We start from the raw sequence: 19496 nt of genomic DNA, 5'->3' as shown, positions 1-19496 counted from the left end.
TTACAACCATTGTATCATGTCAGTAAAGTTGGTTTTTTTTTGTTTGTTTGTTTGTTTTAAATGCTGCTTCTCTAGTTGTTTTTCACCTTGTATTTTTTAGCATAAAGCTTTTACCGAAGTTTTTCTGGATGATTCACGTACACCTGCAAACTGTAGAATTTCTGTGCAAGTCACTTCACCAGCATTAGATGTTTCTGTTCGCTTCCCTATACCTGACCTACGATCAGATCAGGAAAGAGGACCATGGTTTAAAAAATCACTTCAGAAGGAAATCCTTCATCTTGAATTTACAGACATGGAATTCAAGACTGAGTTTATAGGAGGTTCAACTCCAGAACAAGTTAAATTAGAACTTACCTTTAAAGAGCTAGCTGGTAAGAAGTACAAATGTGATATTAATGCTAATTATACTTTTCAATTGTCAAACAGTCATTTGGTTGACAAAGAGGTCTTGCAAATTTAAACAGAACTTTTGCCCTCTTGAGAATACAACTTTCATTTTGCACTTAGGAACATTTTATCTGTGTTACTTCAGTTTCCGGTATTTCTATGATAGAACCTCAATCCAAGTCGAAGTATATATCTTAGCATAATACAAAACTGAATCAGAATCCCAGATAATTAAGCTTGGTGTTTAATGTTTTTAGTTAAAAGAAAAGGAGTACCCGTGGCACCTTAGAGACTAACAAATTTTTTAGAGCATAAGCTTTCGTGAGCTACAGCTCACTTCATAGCTTATGCTCTAATAAATTTGTTAGTCTCTAAGGTGCCACGGGTACTCCTTTTCTTTTTGCGAATACAGACTAACACGGCTGCTACTCTGAAATGTTTTTAGTTGTATTATATAATTAAGGTTTCTGGTTCTAGCTGAAATATGCCAATATAGGCAAAAGCTTACTGAAGTTAAAGTAAAATCTTTCTGGGTAATACAGTTTGTTGTTGTTAGGGGGAAAAAAAAGAGATACTTAAAATGTGACTTTTTTACTGGTGTTGCTCGATATCAAGATTGTAAAAATATTAGCTTCAAAATTGTTAAAATCATGGAGCAGGGTTCTGCTCAGCTATACCTGCAGGCAGACTCTGGCCCCTGTATTTTTGATCTTTCTACAAACTTTTCTCCTATTTAAGGCTTATTTGAAGAAGATAAAACAGAATCTTCAATAAAATTCTTTCACGTGTCCAGTGGCATAGATGGAGATATGATATCATCTGACAACTTTGATTGGCCACGGTAAAATATCTTTAATTTTTCATCATAATTCTTTTTAAAAGCAACACTTTCTCTAATAACTAATATAAATAGTCAGAGACAGTTACTTTAAATATCAGGCACAAAGTAAGAATGTGTCATTATTGATCCCTGTAATTGAATAGAACCTAGAGATGAAGAAATCTTATCTTGGAGAAATAACACAGAACTTTATTAATGGATGGAATGATTTCTGGATGGAACGAGCCAATTATAACTAAATTCCTACACTTTTGTGGGGAAAAGCTAGGTGAATGGAGAATTTTGAGGGAAGAAAGCTGGGGGCTGTCTGGGACAAGGAAGCTGGGTGGGTGAGAGAGTCCAAAGATGTTATGTGGGAGTGATGGCTGGTGGAGTTGCCTGGAGGTAATGGGGTGACTGGAGGTGCTAGTGGATGGATGGCTCTCTACTTGGATGCCTGGAGCATTTTCACCAGAGCTCTTACAAGATGGGTAGGTACTGTGGTGCCGGGGCTGCTGAGGTGCATGAGGTGTGAATGATGCGGGAGGGAGAGACATCCTGATTTAGCAAGCTAGATGTTGAGGGAACCTGGAGTCAATATTGGGCCCCTTGTCTTGTGCTGCTGGTACAGTGCTACTGTCTCTTCCTGGGATTCAGCACAGAGGGGAGTGGGAGGCAGAGAGGCTTGCTTGTCAGCAGGTACCACAGCAGCCCCATGTGGCAAGAAGGCACAACTGTATAACTGCACAACAAATAACTGCTGTCTTTTCCTGGCTCAGCTGAACATGTGAGGATCCCGATGAGCTGTGGGAATGCATGACGGCACTGCCGGATGTGTGATGTTTGGCAGTATGATTGCTGTTAATTTTTGATTTGAGTAAAAGTTTAAACAATTTTCCATCTTTACACTAAAAGAAAAGGAGTACTTGTGGCACCTTAGAAACTAACAAATTTATTAGAGCATAAGCTTTCGTGAGCTACAGCTCACTTCATCGGATGCATTTGGTGGAAAAAACAGAGGGGAGATTGATATACACACACAGAGAACATGAAACAATGGGTTTATCATACACACTGTAAGGAGAGTGATCACTTAAGATAAGCCATGGGGGGGGGGGGAAACCTTTCATGGTGACAAGCAAGGTAGGCTATTTCCAGCAGTTAACAAGAATATCTGAGGAACAGTGGGGGGGGGGGTGGCGTGAGGTGTGGGGGAGAAATAACTTGGGGAAATAGTTTTACTTTGTGTAATGACTCATCCATTCTCAGTCTCTATTCAAGCCTAAGTTAATTGTATCCAGTTTGCAAATTAATTCCAATTCAGCAGTCTCTCGTTGGAGTCTGTTTTTGAAGCTTTTTTGTTGAAGGATAGCCACTCTTAGGTCTGTAATCGAGTGACCAGAGAGATTGAAGTGTTCTCCAACTGGTTTTTGAATGTTATAATTCTTGACGTCTGATTTGTGTCCATTCATTCTTTTATGTAGAGACTGTCCAGTTTGACCAATGTACATGGCAGAGGGGCATTGCTGGCACATGATGGCATATATCATATTGGTAGATGCGCAGGTGAATGAGCCTTTGATAGCCTGGCTGATGTGATTAGGCCCTATGATGGTGCCACAAGTACTCCTTTTCTTTTTGCGAATACAGACTAACACGGCTGCTACTCTGAAACCTGCCATCTGTACACTGTTCATGTTCATTTTTCTTTTTCTCTTACTTCTGAATTTATTATACTCTTAAAGTGAAAATCTAACACACAAAATTAATTTTTAACTGTTAAGATGCTGGTGCAAAACCAGAAAATTTGAGCTAATACTGAACCTCTTCTTGAGCCTGGATATTGTAGTTCATATCACATAAAAGGATGTTTAATGTTTGGGAGACCTCTGGTTAGATGTTCATACTATCTATAATATATATGTAGCTACATAAATTAAAGAGGCAATTTCAATCCAATCTCTGAATGTCCTGTTTTTCATTGATTTATGCCAGACAATGTGATGGAGTCTCACGCTTTTTTGGATGAAAGTTTACAATGTGATGACTTCCTACATACAATAGTACATGTAGGCAACATAACAATTTGGACATCTAATGTATTAGTTTATACATAATATATGTATCAATGCATTTTCACATGCTAACTCATAAAAAAGGCACATATACATCACCAGTGGATATCTACTGTAAAAATTCTCAGTATATATCACTAATAATTTATTCTGCTTGCTTTTTTCAATATCAGGATTGTATTGAAAATAAACCCACTGGCTGTACACTCCATTCTGGAAAGGATAGCAGCTGAAGAAGAAGAGGGTGATGGAAACTTTCAAGAGGAAGAGGAAGGAGGATCTCATTCTCTTAAGGATGTCTGTGATCTTAGAAGACCAGAGCCTTCTCCTTTTTCCTCTCGTAGGGTCATGTTTGAAAATGAAGAGGTAAAACAAAGTCTTACTGTTTACAGAATCATTGTAGATGCAAATGAATATTACCTTTCTGGCTTATATGCAGCTTCTGTTCCAGAAAACCCTCAACAGCTTGAGATTGTGTTTTGTTTTATTTTCAGATGGTGATGCCAGGTGATGCAGTTGAGATGATCGAGTTTCAGGATAAAGCAATCAGCAATTCTCATTATGTACTGGAACTCATGTTACCAAATGTTCACTTAACACTGCCAAACAAGAACTTTTATGAGAAACTTTACAATAGGTGAGTATAAGCATTAGTTTGCTTGGTTAGCATGACCTATATTTCTGGTCAGTGTATTCATTGGTCATAAGAACAACTAAATCAGTAGCTGCAGTAATCAATTTGTCCTGTAATATTTGTACAGCTCTATAACAATGTAAAGTGCTATATAAATGCTATTCTAAGTTGTTATCAGAAGTGCAATGAAGTCTCCTCTCTGGACCCTATCTGAGCAGCCAGCCACTCAAAACAATTTGGCAGATCTTTTCTATTGAGAATAAAATAAATAAGTTTTTGCTTCCACCAAATGAACGTTTGTTTTAAGATCTTACAGTTGCCACAATCTACTTGAATTCTCTTCAAATTCCACTTCAAAAATTGTTGAATTAGATTCTTTGCCCTTCCCTTTGTGTGTGTCCGTGTGTGTGTGTAGTTTTAAGTAGGGCTGTTGATTAATCGCAGTTAACTCATGCGATTTAAATAAAAAAATAATCACGATAAATGGCAGTTTCAAACGGTTAAATAGAATACCAATTGAAAGTTATTAAATATTTTGGATGTTTTTCTATATTTTCATATATAATGTATTCTGCGTTTGTAATTGAAATAAAAGTGTATATTATTTTTGATTACACATATTTGCACTGTAAAAATGATAAACGAAAGAAATAGTATTTTCCAGTTCGCCTCATACAAGTATTGTTGTGCAATCTTTGTTGTGAAAGTGCAACTTACAAATGTAGATTTTTTTTTTTTTTGTTACATAGCTGGGCTCAAAAAAAAACAAAAAAAACAAACCACCAATGCAAAACTTCAGAGCCTAGAAATCCACTCAGTCCTCCTTCTTATTGAGCCAGTCACTAAGACAAACAAGTTTGTTTACATTTACAGGAGATAATGCTGCCCTTTTATTTACAATGTCTCCAGAAATTGAGAACAGGCATTTGCATGGCACTTTTGTAGTTGGCATTGCAAGATATTTACGTGCCAGATATGCTAACATTCATATGCCCCTTCATGCTTCGGCCACCATTCCAGAGGACATGCTTCCATGCTGATGATGCTAATTAAAAAAATAATGCGTTAATTAAATTTGTGACTGAACTCCTTGGAGGAGAATTTTATGTCCCCTGCTCTGTTTTACCTGTATTCTGTCATATATTTCATGTTATAGCAGTCTCGGATGATGACCCAGCACATGTTGTTCATTTTAAGAACACTTTCACTACAGATTTGACAAAATGGAAAGAAGGTACCAATGTGAGATTTCTAAAGATAGCTACCGCACTCGACCCAAGGTTTAAGAATCTGAAGTGCCTTCCAAAATCTGAGAGGAACGAGGTGTGGAGCATGCTTTCAGAAGTCTTAAAAGAGCAGCATTCCGATGTGGAAACTACAGAACCCGAACCACCAAAAAAGAAAATCAACCTTCTGCTGGTGACAGCTGACTCAGATAATGAAAATGAACATGTCGGTCTGCACTGCTTTGGATTGTTATCAAGCAGATCCCGTCATCAGCATGGACGCATGTCACCTGGAATGGTGGTTGAAGCATGAAGGGAATATGACTCTTCAGTGCATCTGGCACGTAAATGACTTGCGATGCCGGCTACAACAGCGCCAGCAGAATGCCTATTCTCGCTTTCAGGTGACATTGTAAACAAGAAGCGGGCAACATTATCTCCTGCAAATGTAAACAAACTTGTTTGAGCGATTGGCTGAACAAGAAGTAGGACTGAGTGGACTTGCAGGCTCTAAAGTTTTACATTGTTTTATTTTTGAATGCAAATTTATTTTTTATATAATTTTACATTTGTAAGTTCAGCTTTCATAATGAAGAGATTGCAGTCCAATTGTATTAGGTGAATTGAAAAATACTCTTTCTTTCTTTTTCCAATGCAAATAATTGTTATAAAAAATAAATATAAAGTGAGCAATGTACACTTCGTTATTCTGTGTTGTAATTTAAATCAATATATTTGAAATTGTAGAAAACATCCAAAAATATTTAAATAAATGGTATACTATTATTGTTGAACAGTGAGATTAATCGCAATTAATTTTTTTAATAGCTTGATAGCCCTAGTTTTAAATAAAGCAGATTTGATAAGGCAGAGTAAAGAAAAAAAAATCACCATTTGCAATCTTAGCACCAGTAATGTACAACATAAAAACATGCAAAAATAGTAAAGAAAAATTGAACCAGCCTTGAAAGAATATAGAGAGAAGTAGATATAGAAATCAACACTTAAGTACATATGAAATAGCAAACCAAAATTTTATTAAATTTCTAATCAATATGCATGTACTTACACTAAATTACTCTAACCCTAGCCTTGAAAAATATGAAGTCCTCTCTTTTTTTAGCCTCAGCTATCCCTCAGGAGCCTGACTTTGCTCTCTGCATGACACCTCAGCCATTAATTAAGTACTCCATGCCCCTTCAGTCCTCTCATTGGACAAGTCTTGGGAAGTCACTTCCACTTCAAGCAAAACCTTTTACTCAGATTGCCCAAAAGACTGTCTTAAGCAAAGAAATCTAGAATGTGCATCTTGTGAATTTCTTTAATATCCATGAGGCAACCAGAATTACTATCTTTGGCATATCCACTGAATTAGCATATGTAAAGGATTTGTGCTGCACAATCAAATGCCTGACATAATTAATAATAATCAGATTTTTGTAAAAGATCTAAAGAGCAGATTATTAGGATTTCTTTGCTCACTAAAATATGTTACTGCGATTTGTGCTCTTGTGCTCATCTCATCCTTTTGCAGACTATTTTGTATGAAATCTGTTACAGGACTGTTGCACATTAATTAGCTTTAATTCAAGTGGGAATATAATCAGATGTTTAATAATACAACAATAACATGTTTTTCTTTATAGGATCAGCAATGACTTATTGTTGTGGGAACCCACAGCTCCATCTCCTGTAGAAACATTTGAGAATATTTCATATGGTGTTGGACTCTCAGTCGCCAGCCAACTGATCAATACTTTCAGTAAAGACAGCTTTAGTCAATTCAAATCTACAATTCATTATGGTAATGTATTTTATAAATCCTCTCAAACAACAGTGGTACAAGATAGATACACTTGCCTGAGACTATTAAGTGTACAAAGGGAAGACTTGAAGATATAAAATCAATTATATATTCCACAAAGAAACGTGTAAATTAATGTTTTGATATGGATAGAATGTTAGCTAAAATGCTGCTGTGAAATTGAATGTTATTAAAGATGAAAAACTTGTAATTTTCTTCGATAACTTTTGTATTTGTTGCGTCAAGATATTTTGTTGTTGTTTTCTTGTAGATGATGAGAGTGGATCTGAGGAGGAAACTCTACAATATTATTCCACAGTTGATCCCAACTGTCGTTCACGCCGGAAGAAAAAACTTGACTTGCAAAACAAGAACATACAGAGCTCTCTCTCTGTTCTTCTAAACATTAATCATGGATTAGTGTCCATATTCACAGAAGTAAAGGTGAGGTATCAGGAACGGAAAATATTGTGCTAAGTCTTAGGTTTACTTTCAGGCATAATGAAAAGGAGTACTACTGGTACTAACAAATTTATTTGAGCATAGGCTTACGTGAGCTACAGCTCACTTCATAGTCTCTAAGGTGCCACTAGTACTCCTTTTCTTTTTGCAAATACAGACTAACACGGCTGCTCCTCTGAAACCTTACAGGCATAATGTATCTTGTTATGCTGACAGGAGCTCTTGGTGCTATCTGTTGTATTATTGCTTTATTAGCAGTTTTGTTGTACAAGTAGTCATATGAGTGTCTTTCAGATATTAGAGTATCACTATCTTAATGATATCGTTAAGGATGCATCTGACTATGATTCTATGTTTAAACATTTTTGATTACTTCATATTTGATGTTAGGAAAATTAAATACAAGGAGAGGAGAGCTGTATGGTAGCAAGTGACAGGTTATATTACGCTGTCCTAAGCAACAACAATAATTCCACAAACAGCTATATGTTTCTGATTCTTTCTTCAGCAGGATGGTGGAAATATTCTGGAAGGCAAGCGTGGTGAATTCTGGTTTGAGTTCAACAGTGGTTCATTATTCTGTGTGACTAATTATGAAGGTTTTGAAGACAAACATTACATCTGTCTTCATTCTAGCAGTCTCAGTTTATATCATCAAGGTAGGAACTTAAAATGTCAGTGGATATAAATTTGAGTAAAGATTAACAAACAGTCAAATACAGGCTCTTTGGGGCAGGGACAGTCGTCTTACTCTGTGTACAGCATTTAGCATAATGGGGTTCTGGTCCATGACTAGGGTCCCTAGGTACTATAGTAATACAAATAATAAATAACATGTTTGCTTCAGGATCTATCTAGCTTCAAATGACCTCTGCAACTGCTGGCTTGCAAAACTCTCAAATCTGCAAAAACTGTCTCTTTTTCAAAAAGTGTCATTCTCATTTGTTAATTTCCATGTAATTCCAAAAGGGTACAATTCTGTGTGCACTCCTTGAAATCCTAATGTAGGTTTTAGGTCATTTTCTGGCTGGCTAAAGTGCAGTCAGCCAATAAAGTATTTTAAAGTGACCAGTCTCCATGGATGACGGCTCCATTGTAGCCAAGGAGGAGAGAGTGGGACCTGTCAGTTTTAAGGTTTCCTGTTCCTGTAACTCAAATGAGTGGCAATGAGGTTAAGGGAATTTCAGTGTGAGGGCTTCTGTTAAGTTGGGGGGATGACATACATCTGGCACTCTGCATCATGATCTTCACCAGCCTCCCAATCACTAACTTCTAGGGACAGAGGATGTACAACAGCAGAAACTTTCCTATCACTCATGTCTGAGCTCTCATTTCTGTTTTTTGCTAATAATATGGCAAAGTTAATTGCTGGTAATTAGCTGGAGACTTAAAATGATCTTATCGCCAGGTAAGGGTAGTTTTCCTTGCCAGATTTCCAGTAGTTTTACCTAAATCACAAACATCTCCGCTGCACCGGATAACCATAGCTACAATCTCTATACAGGTGTGGTGGATGGAGTTGTCCCTCCATCTGAAATACGACTGCCTAACACAACGCATCCACACTGGTTAGAACCTACCATTTATTTTTCCGAAGAAGATGGTCTCAGTAGGACTTCTTCAGATGGTGTGGGAGTGGATTGTTTAAGTATGCTGTCTGTTGCAGTGAAAATACAGTCAAATAAATCGGAGAGCAATACAAAGGTTTGTGTTTCCAACTTTAAGCTTTCATGCATTGTCTAGATTATTTCAGGCACCTAATTTACATAAAAGCATTTACAAGAATTCCAACTTTCTTCTAGAGGTCTCAGATAAACACAAATAACTACAAACTTTGAACGATGTCATTTTTAAACTGTTAGTTTAATAGCTATTGAAATCTGAATGCTTTACTAGACTTTAAAACTACTTCAATATTCCTTGTGGTTATGTCTGTTATTTAGCAACATAGCCCAATTTTTCATGTGCTTCCTTATGCTAATCACTATTGGGGCTTTTATCTAAAGGATCTGTATTTTTTGGCCAGTTAGCCTTCTTGCCCATTCTTTGCTCTCTTTTACCTCTGCTTTGCATTTGTGGAGGCCATTCTCTCACTTCAGGCAGGAATAAATACAAAGAGCTATACCCTTAGTGTTCAGTTCATTGGCAGCTTTGCCTGGTAGGGAAATATTGCATCTTTTACACTAAAGAGCAGCCTTTGCCTGCCTACTTCCAGTCTCACTGTTGGCATTGGTAGGAGTTCATTTGGCTTGGCTCCTGCATTCATTGATATGGGCAGAAGATGAGAGCTCTAGCTCTGCTTTGCTCTCTCTCCTACTGCCCCACCCCGCTCCCAGAATCCAACAGTTCTTGTAGTGGCACACAGGTGAGATGGAAAAAGAGGAAGTCTCCAGTGGCAGCCAACTTCAGACCATCACAAGGGCTCAATGGCTTCAAGCTTTGCCAGGGTCTTGGCAACCTCCAGCACAGGGACACCAATAGACCTGTAGTTCCCATTCTTCATGGACCCCAGAATGATGAAACAGATCATTGGTCACCTTCCTAATGCTTTAGCCACTGCTTCTAACTACAGGGCATCTCCACTAGCCACCATTGATCTTCATAGAATCATAGAATATCAGGGTTGGAAGGGACCTCAAGAGGCCATCTAGTCCAATATCCTGCTCAAAGCAGAACCAATCCCCAACTAAATCATCCCAGCCAAGGTTTTGTCAAGCCTGACCGTAAAAACTTCTAAGGAAGGAGATTCCACCACCTCCCTAGGTAATGCATTCCAGTGTTTCACCACCCTCCTAGTGAAAAAGATTTTCCTAATATCCAACCTAAACCTCCCCCACTGCAACTTGAGACCATTACTCCTCATTCTGTCATCTGCTACCACTGAGAACAGTCTAGATCCATCCTCTTTGGAACCCCCTTTCAGGTAGTTGAAAGCAGCTATCAAATCCCCCCCATTCTTCTCTTCCGCAGACTAAACAATCCCAGTTCCCTTAGCCTCTCCTCGTAAGTCATGTGTTCCAGTCCCCTAATCATTTTTGTTGCCCTCCGCTGGACGTTTTCCAATTTTTCCACATCCTTCTTGTAATGTGGGGCCCAAAACTGGACACAGAACTCCAGATGAGGCCTCACCAATGTTGAATAGAGGGGAGCGCTCACGTCCCTCGATCTGCTGGCAATGCCCCTACTTATACATCCCAAAATGCCCTTGGCCTTCTTGGCAACAACGGCACGCTGTTGACTCATATCCAGCTTCTCGTCCACTGTAACCCCTAGGTCCTTTTCTGCCAAACTGCTGCTTAGCCATTCCATCCCTAGTCTGTAGCGGTGCATGGGATTCTTCTGTCCTAAGTCCAGGACTCTGCCCTTGTCCTTGTTGAACCTCATCAGATTTCTTTTGTCCTAGTCCTCTAGTTTGTCTAGGTCCCTCTGTATCCTGTCCCTACCCTCCAGCGTATCTACCTCTCCTCCCAGTTTAGTGTCATCTGCAAACTTGCTGAGAGTGCAATTCACACCATCCTCCAGATCATTAATGAAGATATTGAACAAAACCAGCCCCAGGACCGACGCTTGGGGCACTCCACTTGATACCTGCTGCCAACTAGACATGGAGTCATTGATCACTACCCGTTGAGCCCGACAATCTAGCCAGATTTCTATCCACCATATCATCCATTCGTCCAGCCCATACTTCTTTACTTACTTCATCTTGGTAAGTGCCTTTCCTTAGTGATATCCACCACAAGCAAGCCATATTTCTGGAAGTGCTGCAGTGGCTTCTGATAGGGACAGGGCACTGCCTGGAAAAGGCAAGCAATAAAATAGATTTTAAGGCCAGAAGTGACCACCAGCTCATCTAATCTGTCTGTGACATTCCAAAGGGTACAATCTGGACTGCTGGACAGCTGTGTCTTCTCAGTACTCCAGCCTGGAGTGCTTTTTACACTGCTTTGACTCCTACCCGGTTCACACACAGCCTCTAGCATGCAAAATCGCTCTTAGCTGTATTATATAAATGCTCTGGCCAGCCACTCATTAATTGCATACAGGGTGACGGCAGCAAATTCCTAGTCCCAGACCTTCTGCCAGAAATGTATGTCTTGTACTGCCCAGCACCCACTGGACAATGCAAGCTTCTATAAAGTCTGCCATTTAATTAATGGAAAATGATATGCACAGTCCCTGTTATCTCAAGTGGAGGTTCCCAACTCTTCAATCCAAACACACAATAGTTTAGGTAAAACAATAAAACAAATTTATTAACTGCAGAAAGATTTTAAGCGATTACAAGTAATAAGGCATAGAAGTCAGAATTGGTTACAAAGAAAATAAAAAGATGCAAATGAATGCCTAACTTAACAAGCTAGTGAACTTAAAAGCAAAAAGGTTTGTTTTCACCAAAGACTTACAGCAGTCTGGCTGGATTGCTTCAGCCAGGACCCCCCCTTTCCCAGTTCAATGACGCTTCCTTTGTCTTTCAAATATTGTAGCTGTCATGAGTATAGATGGAGGGAGAGAGGTAATTTGTGTTCTGTGTGTCCTCCATTCTTATGCCATTCTTCCCTCTTTGAGATTACCTCCAGCTGGAGTTCAGGCGACAGCCACTCTGTTTACATGGGAACTCCCAGTTCTATTGTCAGTATGCAAAGTTCTTGCTTTCACTGTTCTTCCTGCTGAAGAATGGCCATTTAACTAGATGATAGTCTATAATATAGTTCATCTGATTATGCTGATACACTGGAGCCCCAGCCAGATATCTTTTTTTCTCTGAAAAACTGGTTTGGGCTTGCTTTTCTTAAATTTGGAACATGATACAGTTATGTTATACAGTAGAATCTTCTAACTTTACATACAATGTTGATACATATTTTACCCTGTCAATGTTCAGTATATTATGAGTTTCAAAATGATACCTCCCAAGGCATACTCTGTACAAAATTTATGATAGTCTTATAAAAATGGTGAACATGGGTTACAGCCAGTCGCACTGACCTCCCATATATGACAAGCCACCGACACCATCCAGTACCCGCACTAAAACTAAAAACCGAAATTAGACCAAAGTATTACAGCCCTCAGGAAACTAAACTATTATATGCCACAGGAAGACAATAAGTAGGACCAAACTTCCCAACTCCACATATGGTAGTCAATCAGCCAACTAAGCTCCCAAGAGAGAGAACAAGAATGCTTAGTGCCCCCTCAGAGCACAAACACAGAATATGTGGGTGGAAAAAGAGAATCCCATCCAGACCCACTACAGGCAACCAGCTGAAGCCTTTAGGCATGAGATTTTAGGAGCATAAGACATAAACCAGAAGGGCACCTTCAGGGCTGAGCTTTGCTCCCCCGCCCCCATCCCCATCACAAGCAACCATGTTATACAGTCCCATTCATAAATTTGTCCAGCTGTCTCTGAAAACTAAATTAACTAATTGTTTGCCCCCCACAACTCCTATTTGGAGGCTGTTCCAGAACCTCACTCCTCTGATGGTTAGAAACCCTCTTCTAATTTCCAGCGTGAATTTGTTCATGGCCAGTTTATACCTATTTCTTCTTGTGCCAACATTGTCCTTTAGTTTAAATAGTTCTTCACGCTCCCTGGTGTTGACTTCTCCCACCCCTTTCCCAGTGTATTTATAGAAAGCAATCATATCCCTTCTCAGCCTTCATTTTGCTAGGCTAAACAAGCCAAGCTCTTTTTGTCCCCTCTTGTCAGATAGGTATTCCATTCCTCTGATCATCATAGTTGCTCTTCTCTGCACCCGTTGTAAATTGAATTAATCTAGCTTGAACATGGGTAACCAAAATTGTACACTGTATTCCAAATAAGATCTTACCAGTGCTTTATAAAATTGCATTAAATTCTTTATTTCTACTAGAAATGCCTCACCTGATAAGTCTTAGGATAGTATTTGCTTTTTTCACAACCACACCACATTGGTGGCTCATAGTCATCCTGTGATCAATCAACACACCCAGGTCTCTCTCTTCCTCTGCCTCTTCCAACTGTTAAACCCCCAGCTTATAGCGGAAATTCTTATTATTAGGCCCTAGGTACATGGCCATGAACTTTGTACTATTGAATTTCAACCCATTTCTGTTCCTTTTAGTCTTCAAGGTCATCCAGATATTCCTGTATAATATCCTAATCCTTCTCTCTAATGATGACACCTCCCAACTTTTGTATTATCAGAAAAGTTCACTCGCATACATGCCACCATTAATAAAAATATTGAATAAGATTGGTCCCAAGTATTCATTGAGGAACTCCATTAGTAAACTCCCTGTAGTTCAAGAGTTCACCTTTCAGCACAACCCATTGCCAGTTCCTCACCCCACCTTAGAATTCTTGTACTAATCTCCATCTTCTGTAATTTGACGAATAATTTCCCATGTAATACCATGTCAAATACTTTATTGAAGTGGAAGTATTTAGATCTTAACCAGTTTTTTTAAAATAAGGGAATCTTCTCAACACAGAGTAGGGAGTGACCCCTCGATGTCAAGCTCGTTGATGAGCACTAAGCCCTCCCCAATTCAACATTAAGCACAAGAAAAGAGGAAAAGGGAAAATTCAGGTCAGAACTTGACTTCAGTTCTCAGTCCACAGTGAATCAGCAAAATCTAAGGATAAATGGGAACTAGCAAAAAGGTTGTATAAGTCTAATCTCTCTCTAAAGGAAGAAAAGTTGTGTCACTCATAAAAAAGGGAAAATCTAGTAGCCTCAGATCATCTTATCTGTAGAGGAGTTTGAGCCTCCAGCCCTGGAGAGGAAGAAACCAGGAAAAGCTCTTTCCTCTGTACCAGTGTGAGCTCATGTTCTGTTGCCTTAGGTATTAATGCAGGACATTCAGAGACTTCTGAAGTAAGTGACTCATGAAATGGAAAGTGAGACAACAGCGAGTACTTTCCATCCAGTTATAGGAAATGTGGTTAAGTCAGGGTGGGAGCAAATAAGAGAATTGTAGAGATAATCAAAAATTTTCTATCTGATGCCTAAGTTAAAATCAGCATGTGATTTGACTGTTGCCTATTTAGTTATTGAAATGATGGTTTCTTCAAAAGTAGACCTGTTGTCTAAGGAGCCCTTGGAGTTTGGGTTAGAAATTGCTGTATGGTTTAAAATGAGGTAGCGTCTGCCTTTCTCCAAGGATAAAAGCAGCTACATTGTATCTGGGCCTGGATAGATTTTCTTTCAGACCCAACTATCAGATGTAAAATTGATCCTTCATAAGGTCTCACTGTAACTTTTGCGTCATATGTATCTTTGGACTTCTAAAGATTTTTGGCATGCAGTACTATAGCTAGATGATGTTTGTGGATTATAGAGTAGAAAGCCAAATTGAACACGTAATTGTCTCTCTAAGTATTTTGAGAACAAGCTCGTTGATGAAGCAGTACACAAAGGAGTTCTTTTTTGAAGCAAAAGACAGAAAGACCCTATGATCAACAAAGCAGAAGAGGAAGAACTGCAGAACATTATTTAAAAAAAAAAAAAACAGCCAGTCACTTTGTGGCTTCTCTTAGAATGGCTGCCAGATTCCACCCTAGATGTGGTTGCATGTCAGTCATTTTTGAACGATCCCCGTGAATATAATCTGTAAAGTGCCTTGGGATACTTCAGGGCAAAAGATGCTATGTGTACATACAGATAGGTGGTTATGTTATTACTTTAAAACTAGAAAAATCTACTCCTTTTAAAGACTATTGTGTATTCTGTTTGTTCATTACAGTGTAACTTCCTGGCCTATTTTGGTCTTCACATTACTGTTTAGAACAGCACCCCTGAATGACAGTGGTTTGATATTCATAAAATATAATTTTTACGAAAAAGGTTAGACTGTGTTAACCATGATTTCAATGACACGACTGTAGGTGCATAGTGTTTATCTTGAAATAATATATTTCTGAATTCAGACTTATGACCCAGTCATGTCCCCTTGAAGGCAATGGGAGTCCTGCTGTTGACTTAAATGGGAACAAGATAAAACCACAGTTCAAAGTGCCAAATCTCAAAACATATATACTAATTTGCATAATTTTTCTATGCAGGAATTTCTAGTTGCTGTTGGGCTGAGAGGAGCCACTCTCCAGCACAGAGTATTGCCTTCAGGTCTAAGCTGGCATGAACAGGTCAGGTTAATGTAATTTTCTTGATTTCATGTTTAATTTCAGTTTTACTACTGATTGTTTTAAAGATTGAACTGATCCTTCATGAAAAATCTTTGTCTTTTGGCTTTTTGTTTGATTCAATATCACGATCTTACTGTGTTCTCAGAAGTGTTATTGCTGTCCTTTGACATTCTTTCCCCTCTTGCCTCCAGAGCATTTCTAGAGTTTGATCTTGTGAAATGCTTATCTGTGTTCATTATTTTTCATTTCATTTGCAACGATTCCTTCTACTAGTATCATTCTGAATCCTACCCTTTCAACTTCAGGAAATCCAGAATGTTGACCTCAAACTGCTCTCTCACTATTAGGTAGAAGATCTCAACACTCCAGTGCTTGATTACGTTCACCATTTTCATGTCCACCTCTGAATCCAATAATATAAATAATTCTCAACTGGAAAAAAAAGGCTATTAAGGGACTCTATCCACTTCAGATCGGCAACTCTATAACTGTTTTCATTTCCATCTACTCATTTAATTTCTTAAATCACTTCTCTCCTATCTCTTTCCCACAACTCGTTTGAATAGTAGTAGTTGGAATAAAAAACTTTGGAGCAAGAGTGAATGACTGATTAAATATAAGCCTGTAATGCCAGGCTGCAGCAGAATAAAAGGCTATATTGAGATGTGTGAATATAAAGGTTCAGTATATGACAAGAGAGAAAATTCTTGAGTATGCAGAACTGAAGTGAGAGCCTTACCTGGAATACCTTTGGGTGGTACCTCTTTATAAAAAGGATAGCAAGAAACTAGGGGGGCAAGAGCTGCAAAGAAAATGATGGAATGCATCATACATGAGTGAAGTTTGAAGAAATGTAACTTTTGTAGCTTAAATTAAGGGATGGGGGGTTTGTGCTGGCTGAGAACAAATACTTGAAGGGAAAAAATGTAGAGGAGTAAACTCAAATAGTATTACAAGAAATGTTGACTTTTCAACTAAAGATGGGCAAGTTTAGATAAGAGAGAGAATTTTCCTAATAGTAAAAACTTAGCAGGAGTAGTGGTTCAGACCAAATTAGTGGGCGGAGGCGGGAATAATGTAGATTACTAAGTGGGGATATGATCGAGGTCAATGGCTGAGCCAAGCCTGAGCCACCCAGAGACCTCCCGTCCCGTCCCCCCCCCCGCTTGAGGGAGCAGTGGGACAGCCTGGGGGGAAGGTCTCTGGGAGGTTCATATTTGGCTAAGCCTTTTCCAAGGGCCCCCGGGCTGGATGATGGCAGGGCCCCTGGGCCTACCAGATCCCAGAACAAGAGCAACATCTTCAGCTGGAACCTGGTGGAGAAGCTGAAGAAACTCAGGCTGGACAAAGTGGTGGCTAGAGGAGAGGCCTCCTTCCGGGGCACAGGGGAGGGCAGGTAGCCCGCTGGGACGCTGGCTACCACCACGCAGCCGTGAGCTGGTTCTTGGGACTCTGCTGCTAAGGGGAGCCTGTGAGCCTCCTAGTTGGGACATGACCCCCTGCAGAGCAACACGGCTCCTTCCTGGGCCTCCCCATCACCCTCTCCCCAGAGCTCTTTCCAGCCAGGAGCCAGCGGGGAGAGGGAGAGCGACGATCTGTCTGCGTCTTGGCTGCTGGCAGGAGCTGGGCTCAGCGGAGGGGTCTGCTCTGTCGTCTTAATTTATTTCCAACCACTGTTAGTGGGTCCCCAGTGTGGGGGGGGCGGGGTGCGCGCTGCGCACGCACAGGTGATGGGGGGGAGTGACCGTTTTCTGAGTGGCAGTGATAACCAGTGCATCAGCTGCTGTAGTTTAATAGGCACCTTGGATCTCTGCCACTGAGCTGGGTGTAGGGGACGTGTCCCCTGGGGGGCTCAGGCTGCCCCATGGCAAGCCCCCCTTCCTCCATGGCAAGCCCCCCTTCCTTTTAAAAAAAGGGAAGGAGGAGGATCCGGGGAACTACAGGCCAGTCAGCCTCACCTCAGTCCCTGGAAAAATCATGGAGCAGATCCTCAAGGAATCCATTCTGAAGCACTTAGAGGAGAGGAAACAGATCAGGAAGAGTCAGCATGGATTCCCCAAGGGCAAGTCATGCCCGACAGATAATCTAATTGCCTTCTATGACGAGATAACTGGCTCTGCAAAGCAGTGGACGTGTTATTCCTTGACTTTAGCAAAGCTTTTGACATGGTCTTCCACAGTATTCTTGCCAGCAAGTTAAAGAAGTATAGGCTGAATGAATGGACTATAAGGTGGATAGAAAGCTGGCTAGAATGTTGGGTTCAAGGGGTAGTGATCAATGGCTCCATGTCTAGTTGGCAGCCAGTATCAAGTGGAATGCCCCAAGGGTCGGTCCTCAGGCCGGTTTTGTTCAATATCTTCATTAATGATCTGGAGGATGGCATGGATTGCACCCTCAGCAGTTTGCAGATGACACTAAACTGGGAGGAGAGGTAGATACGCTGGAGGATAGGAATAGGATACAGAGGGCCGTAGAGAAATTAGAGGATTGGGCCAAAAGAAATCTGATGAGGTTCAACAAGGACAAGTGCAGAGTCCTGCACTTAGAACGGAAAGATCCTATGCACCGCCACAGACTAGGGACGGAATGGCTAAGCAGCAGTTCGGCAGAAAAGGACCTAGGGGTTACAGTGGACGAGAAGAATGAGGGGGGATTTGATAGCTGCTTTCAACTACTTGAAAGGGGGTTCCAAAGAGGATGGATCTAGACTGTTCTCAGTGGTAGCGAATGACAGAACAAGGAGTAATGGTCTCAAGTTGCAGTGGGGGGAGGTTTAGGTTGGATATTAGGAAAATCTTTTTCACTAGGAGGGTGGTGAAGCACTGGAATGCGTTACCTAGGGAGGTGGTGGAATCTCCTTCCTTAGAAGTTTTTAAGGTCAGGCTTGACAAAACCTTGGCTGGGATGATTTAGTTGGGAATTGGTCCTACTTTGAGCAGGGGTTGGACTAGATGACCTCCTGAGGTTCCTTCCAACGCTGATCTTCTATGATTCTATAAAATCATGAATGATATGGAGAAAGTGAATAAGAAAGTGTTATTTACCTCTTTACATAACACAAGAACCAGGGGTTACCCAATGAAATTAATAGGTAGCAGGTTTAAAACAAACAATAGTCAACTTGTGGAAGTCATTGCCAAGGGCTGTTGTGACAGCCAAAACTATAACTGGATTCAAAAAAGAATTACGTAAATTCATGGAGGATAGGTCCATGAATAGCTATTAGCCAAGATGATCAGGGACGCAACCACATGCTCTGGGTGTCCCTAAGCCTCTGGCTACCAGATGCTGGGACTGAACAACAGGGTATGGATCATTTGATGATTGCCTTTGTCTGTTGATTACCTTTGAAGCATCTGGCATTGGCCACTGTTGGAAGACAGGTTACTAGACTAGATGGACCATTAGTCTGATCCAGTGTGGCCATTCTTAAGTTCTTGCATCCTTATGTCGGAACTAACATGCATTTCTGTAGTTGTGGGGTTGGATTAAAAGGTTTCCATTCCTACTGTCAACAGTTTGGGGGTTTCATTCTCACACGTTCTGCCCTTTTTACATGGAACACTCTCCCTTCCTTTCAACTACTGAGTAAATGCCCCTGTAATATTTTGAGTTTCTCCTCCTCCTTTTCTCTCTCAAACATTTTGTTATAGTATGTATTAAGGATTCTCTCTTTTAAAAATCCATGTTTACTAAACTAGCATATATTGAAAGATCATAATCATATTTTTGTGATTTGTAGATTTTATATTTTTTGAATATTTCTGATGAGCCTGTTTTGGGATATAGTCCTCCAGCTTCCATTACAACTTTTCATATACACCTCTGGAGTTGTGCTCTTGATTACAGGTAAATAAAATGAATGTGTGTTTGTCTCTTATGGTGCAGTAACTGTTTAGTTAGATACTCTTTAGGAATACTCCAGTTTACATATCAAAATGCATATTTGTG

At 40.0% G+C, this 19496-nt stretch overlaps 1 protein-coding gene across 6 annotated transcripts in view; it reads left to right on the top strand.

The window, feature by feature from the left end:
• Positions 1 to 19496, top strand: part of ATG2B (autophagy related 2B) — an 85980-nt gene that overhangs the window by 34588 nt on the left and 31896 nt on the right. For 4 of the 6 annotated variants that reach the window (XR_006281972.1, XM_038404400.2, XM_043516337.1 and 1 more), the window contains exons 15-24: positions 101 to 374; positions 1129 to 1231; positions 3459 to 3651; positions 3780 to 3922; positions 6792 to 6949; positions 7221 to 7393; positions 7920 to 8070; positions 8916 to 9115; positions 15465 to 15545; positions 19288 to 19394. Coding sequence is in view for 5 of the 6 variants with exons in the window: in XM_038404400.2 (XP_038260328.1) it covers positions 101 to 374; positions 1129 to 1231; positions 3459 to 3651; positions 3780 to 3922; positions 6792 to 6949; positions 7221 to 7393; positions 7920 to 8070; positions 8916 to 9115; positions 15465 to 15545; positions 19288 to 19394 (1583 nt within the window). In the remaining variant the exon portion in view is untranslated. The remainder of the gene's footprint in view (positions 1 to 100; positions 375 to 1128; positions 1232 to 3458; positions 3652 to 3779; positions 3923 to 6791; positions 6950 to 7220; positions 7394 to 7919; positions 8071 to 8915; positions 9116 to 15464; positions 15546 to 19287; positions 19395 to 19496) is intronic. The other 2 variants (XM_038404401.2, XM_043516338.1) reach the window with 1 other exon arrangement.

The sequence above is a fragment of the Dermochelys coriacea genome, chromosome 6 (assembly GCF_009764565.3).
Source record: "Dermochelys coriacea isolate rDerCor1 chromosome 6, rDerCor1.pri.v4, whole genome shotgun sequence".
In the NCBI taxonomy this organism is placed as follows: domain Eukaryota; kingdom Metazoa; phylum Chordata; order Testudines; family Dermochelyidae; genus Dermochelys; species Dermochelys coriacea.
This window is presented reverse-complemented; position numbering and strand designations above follow the sequence as displayed.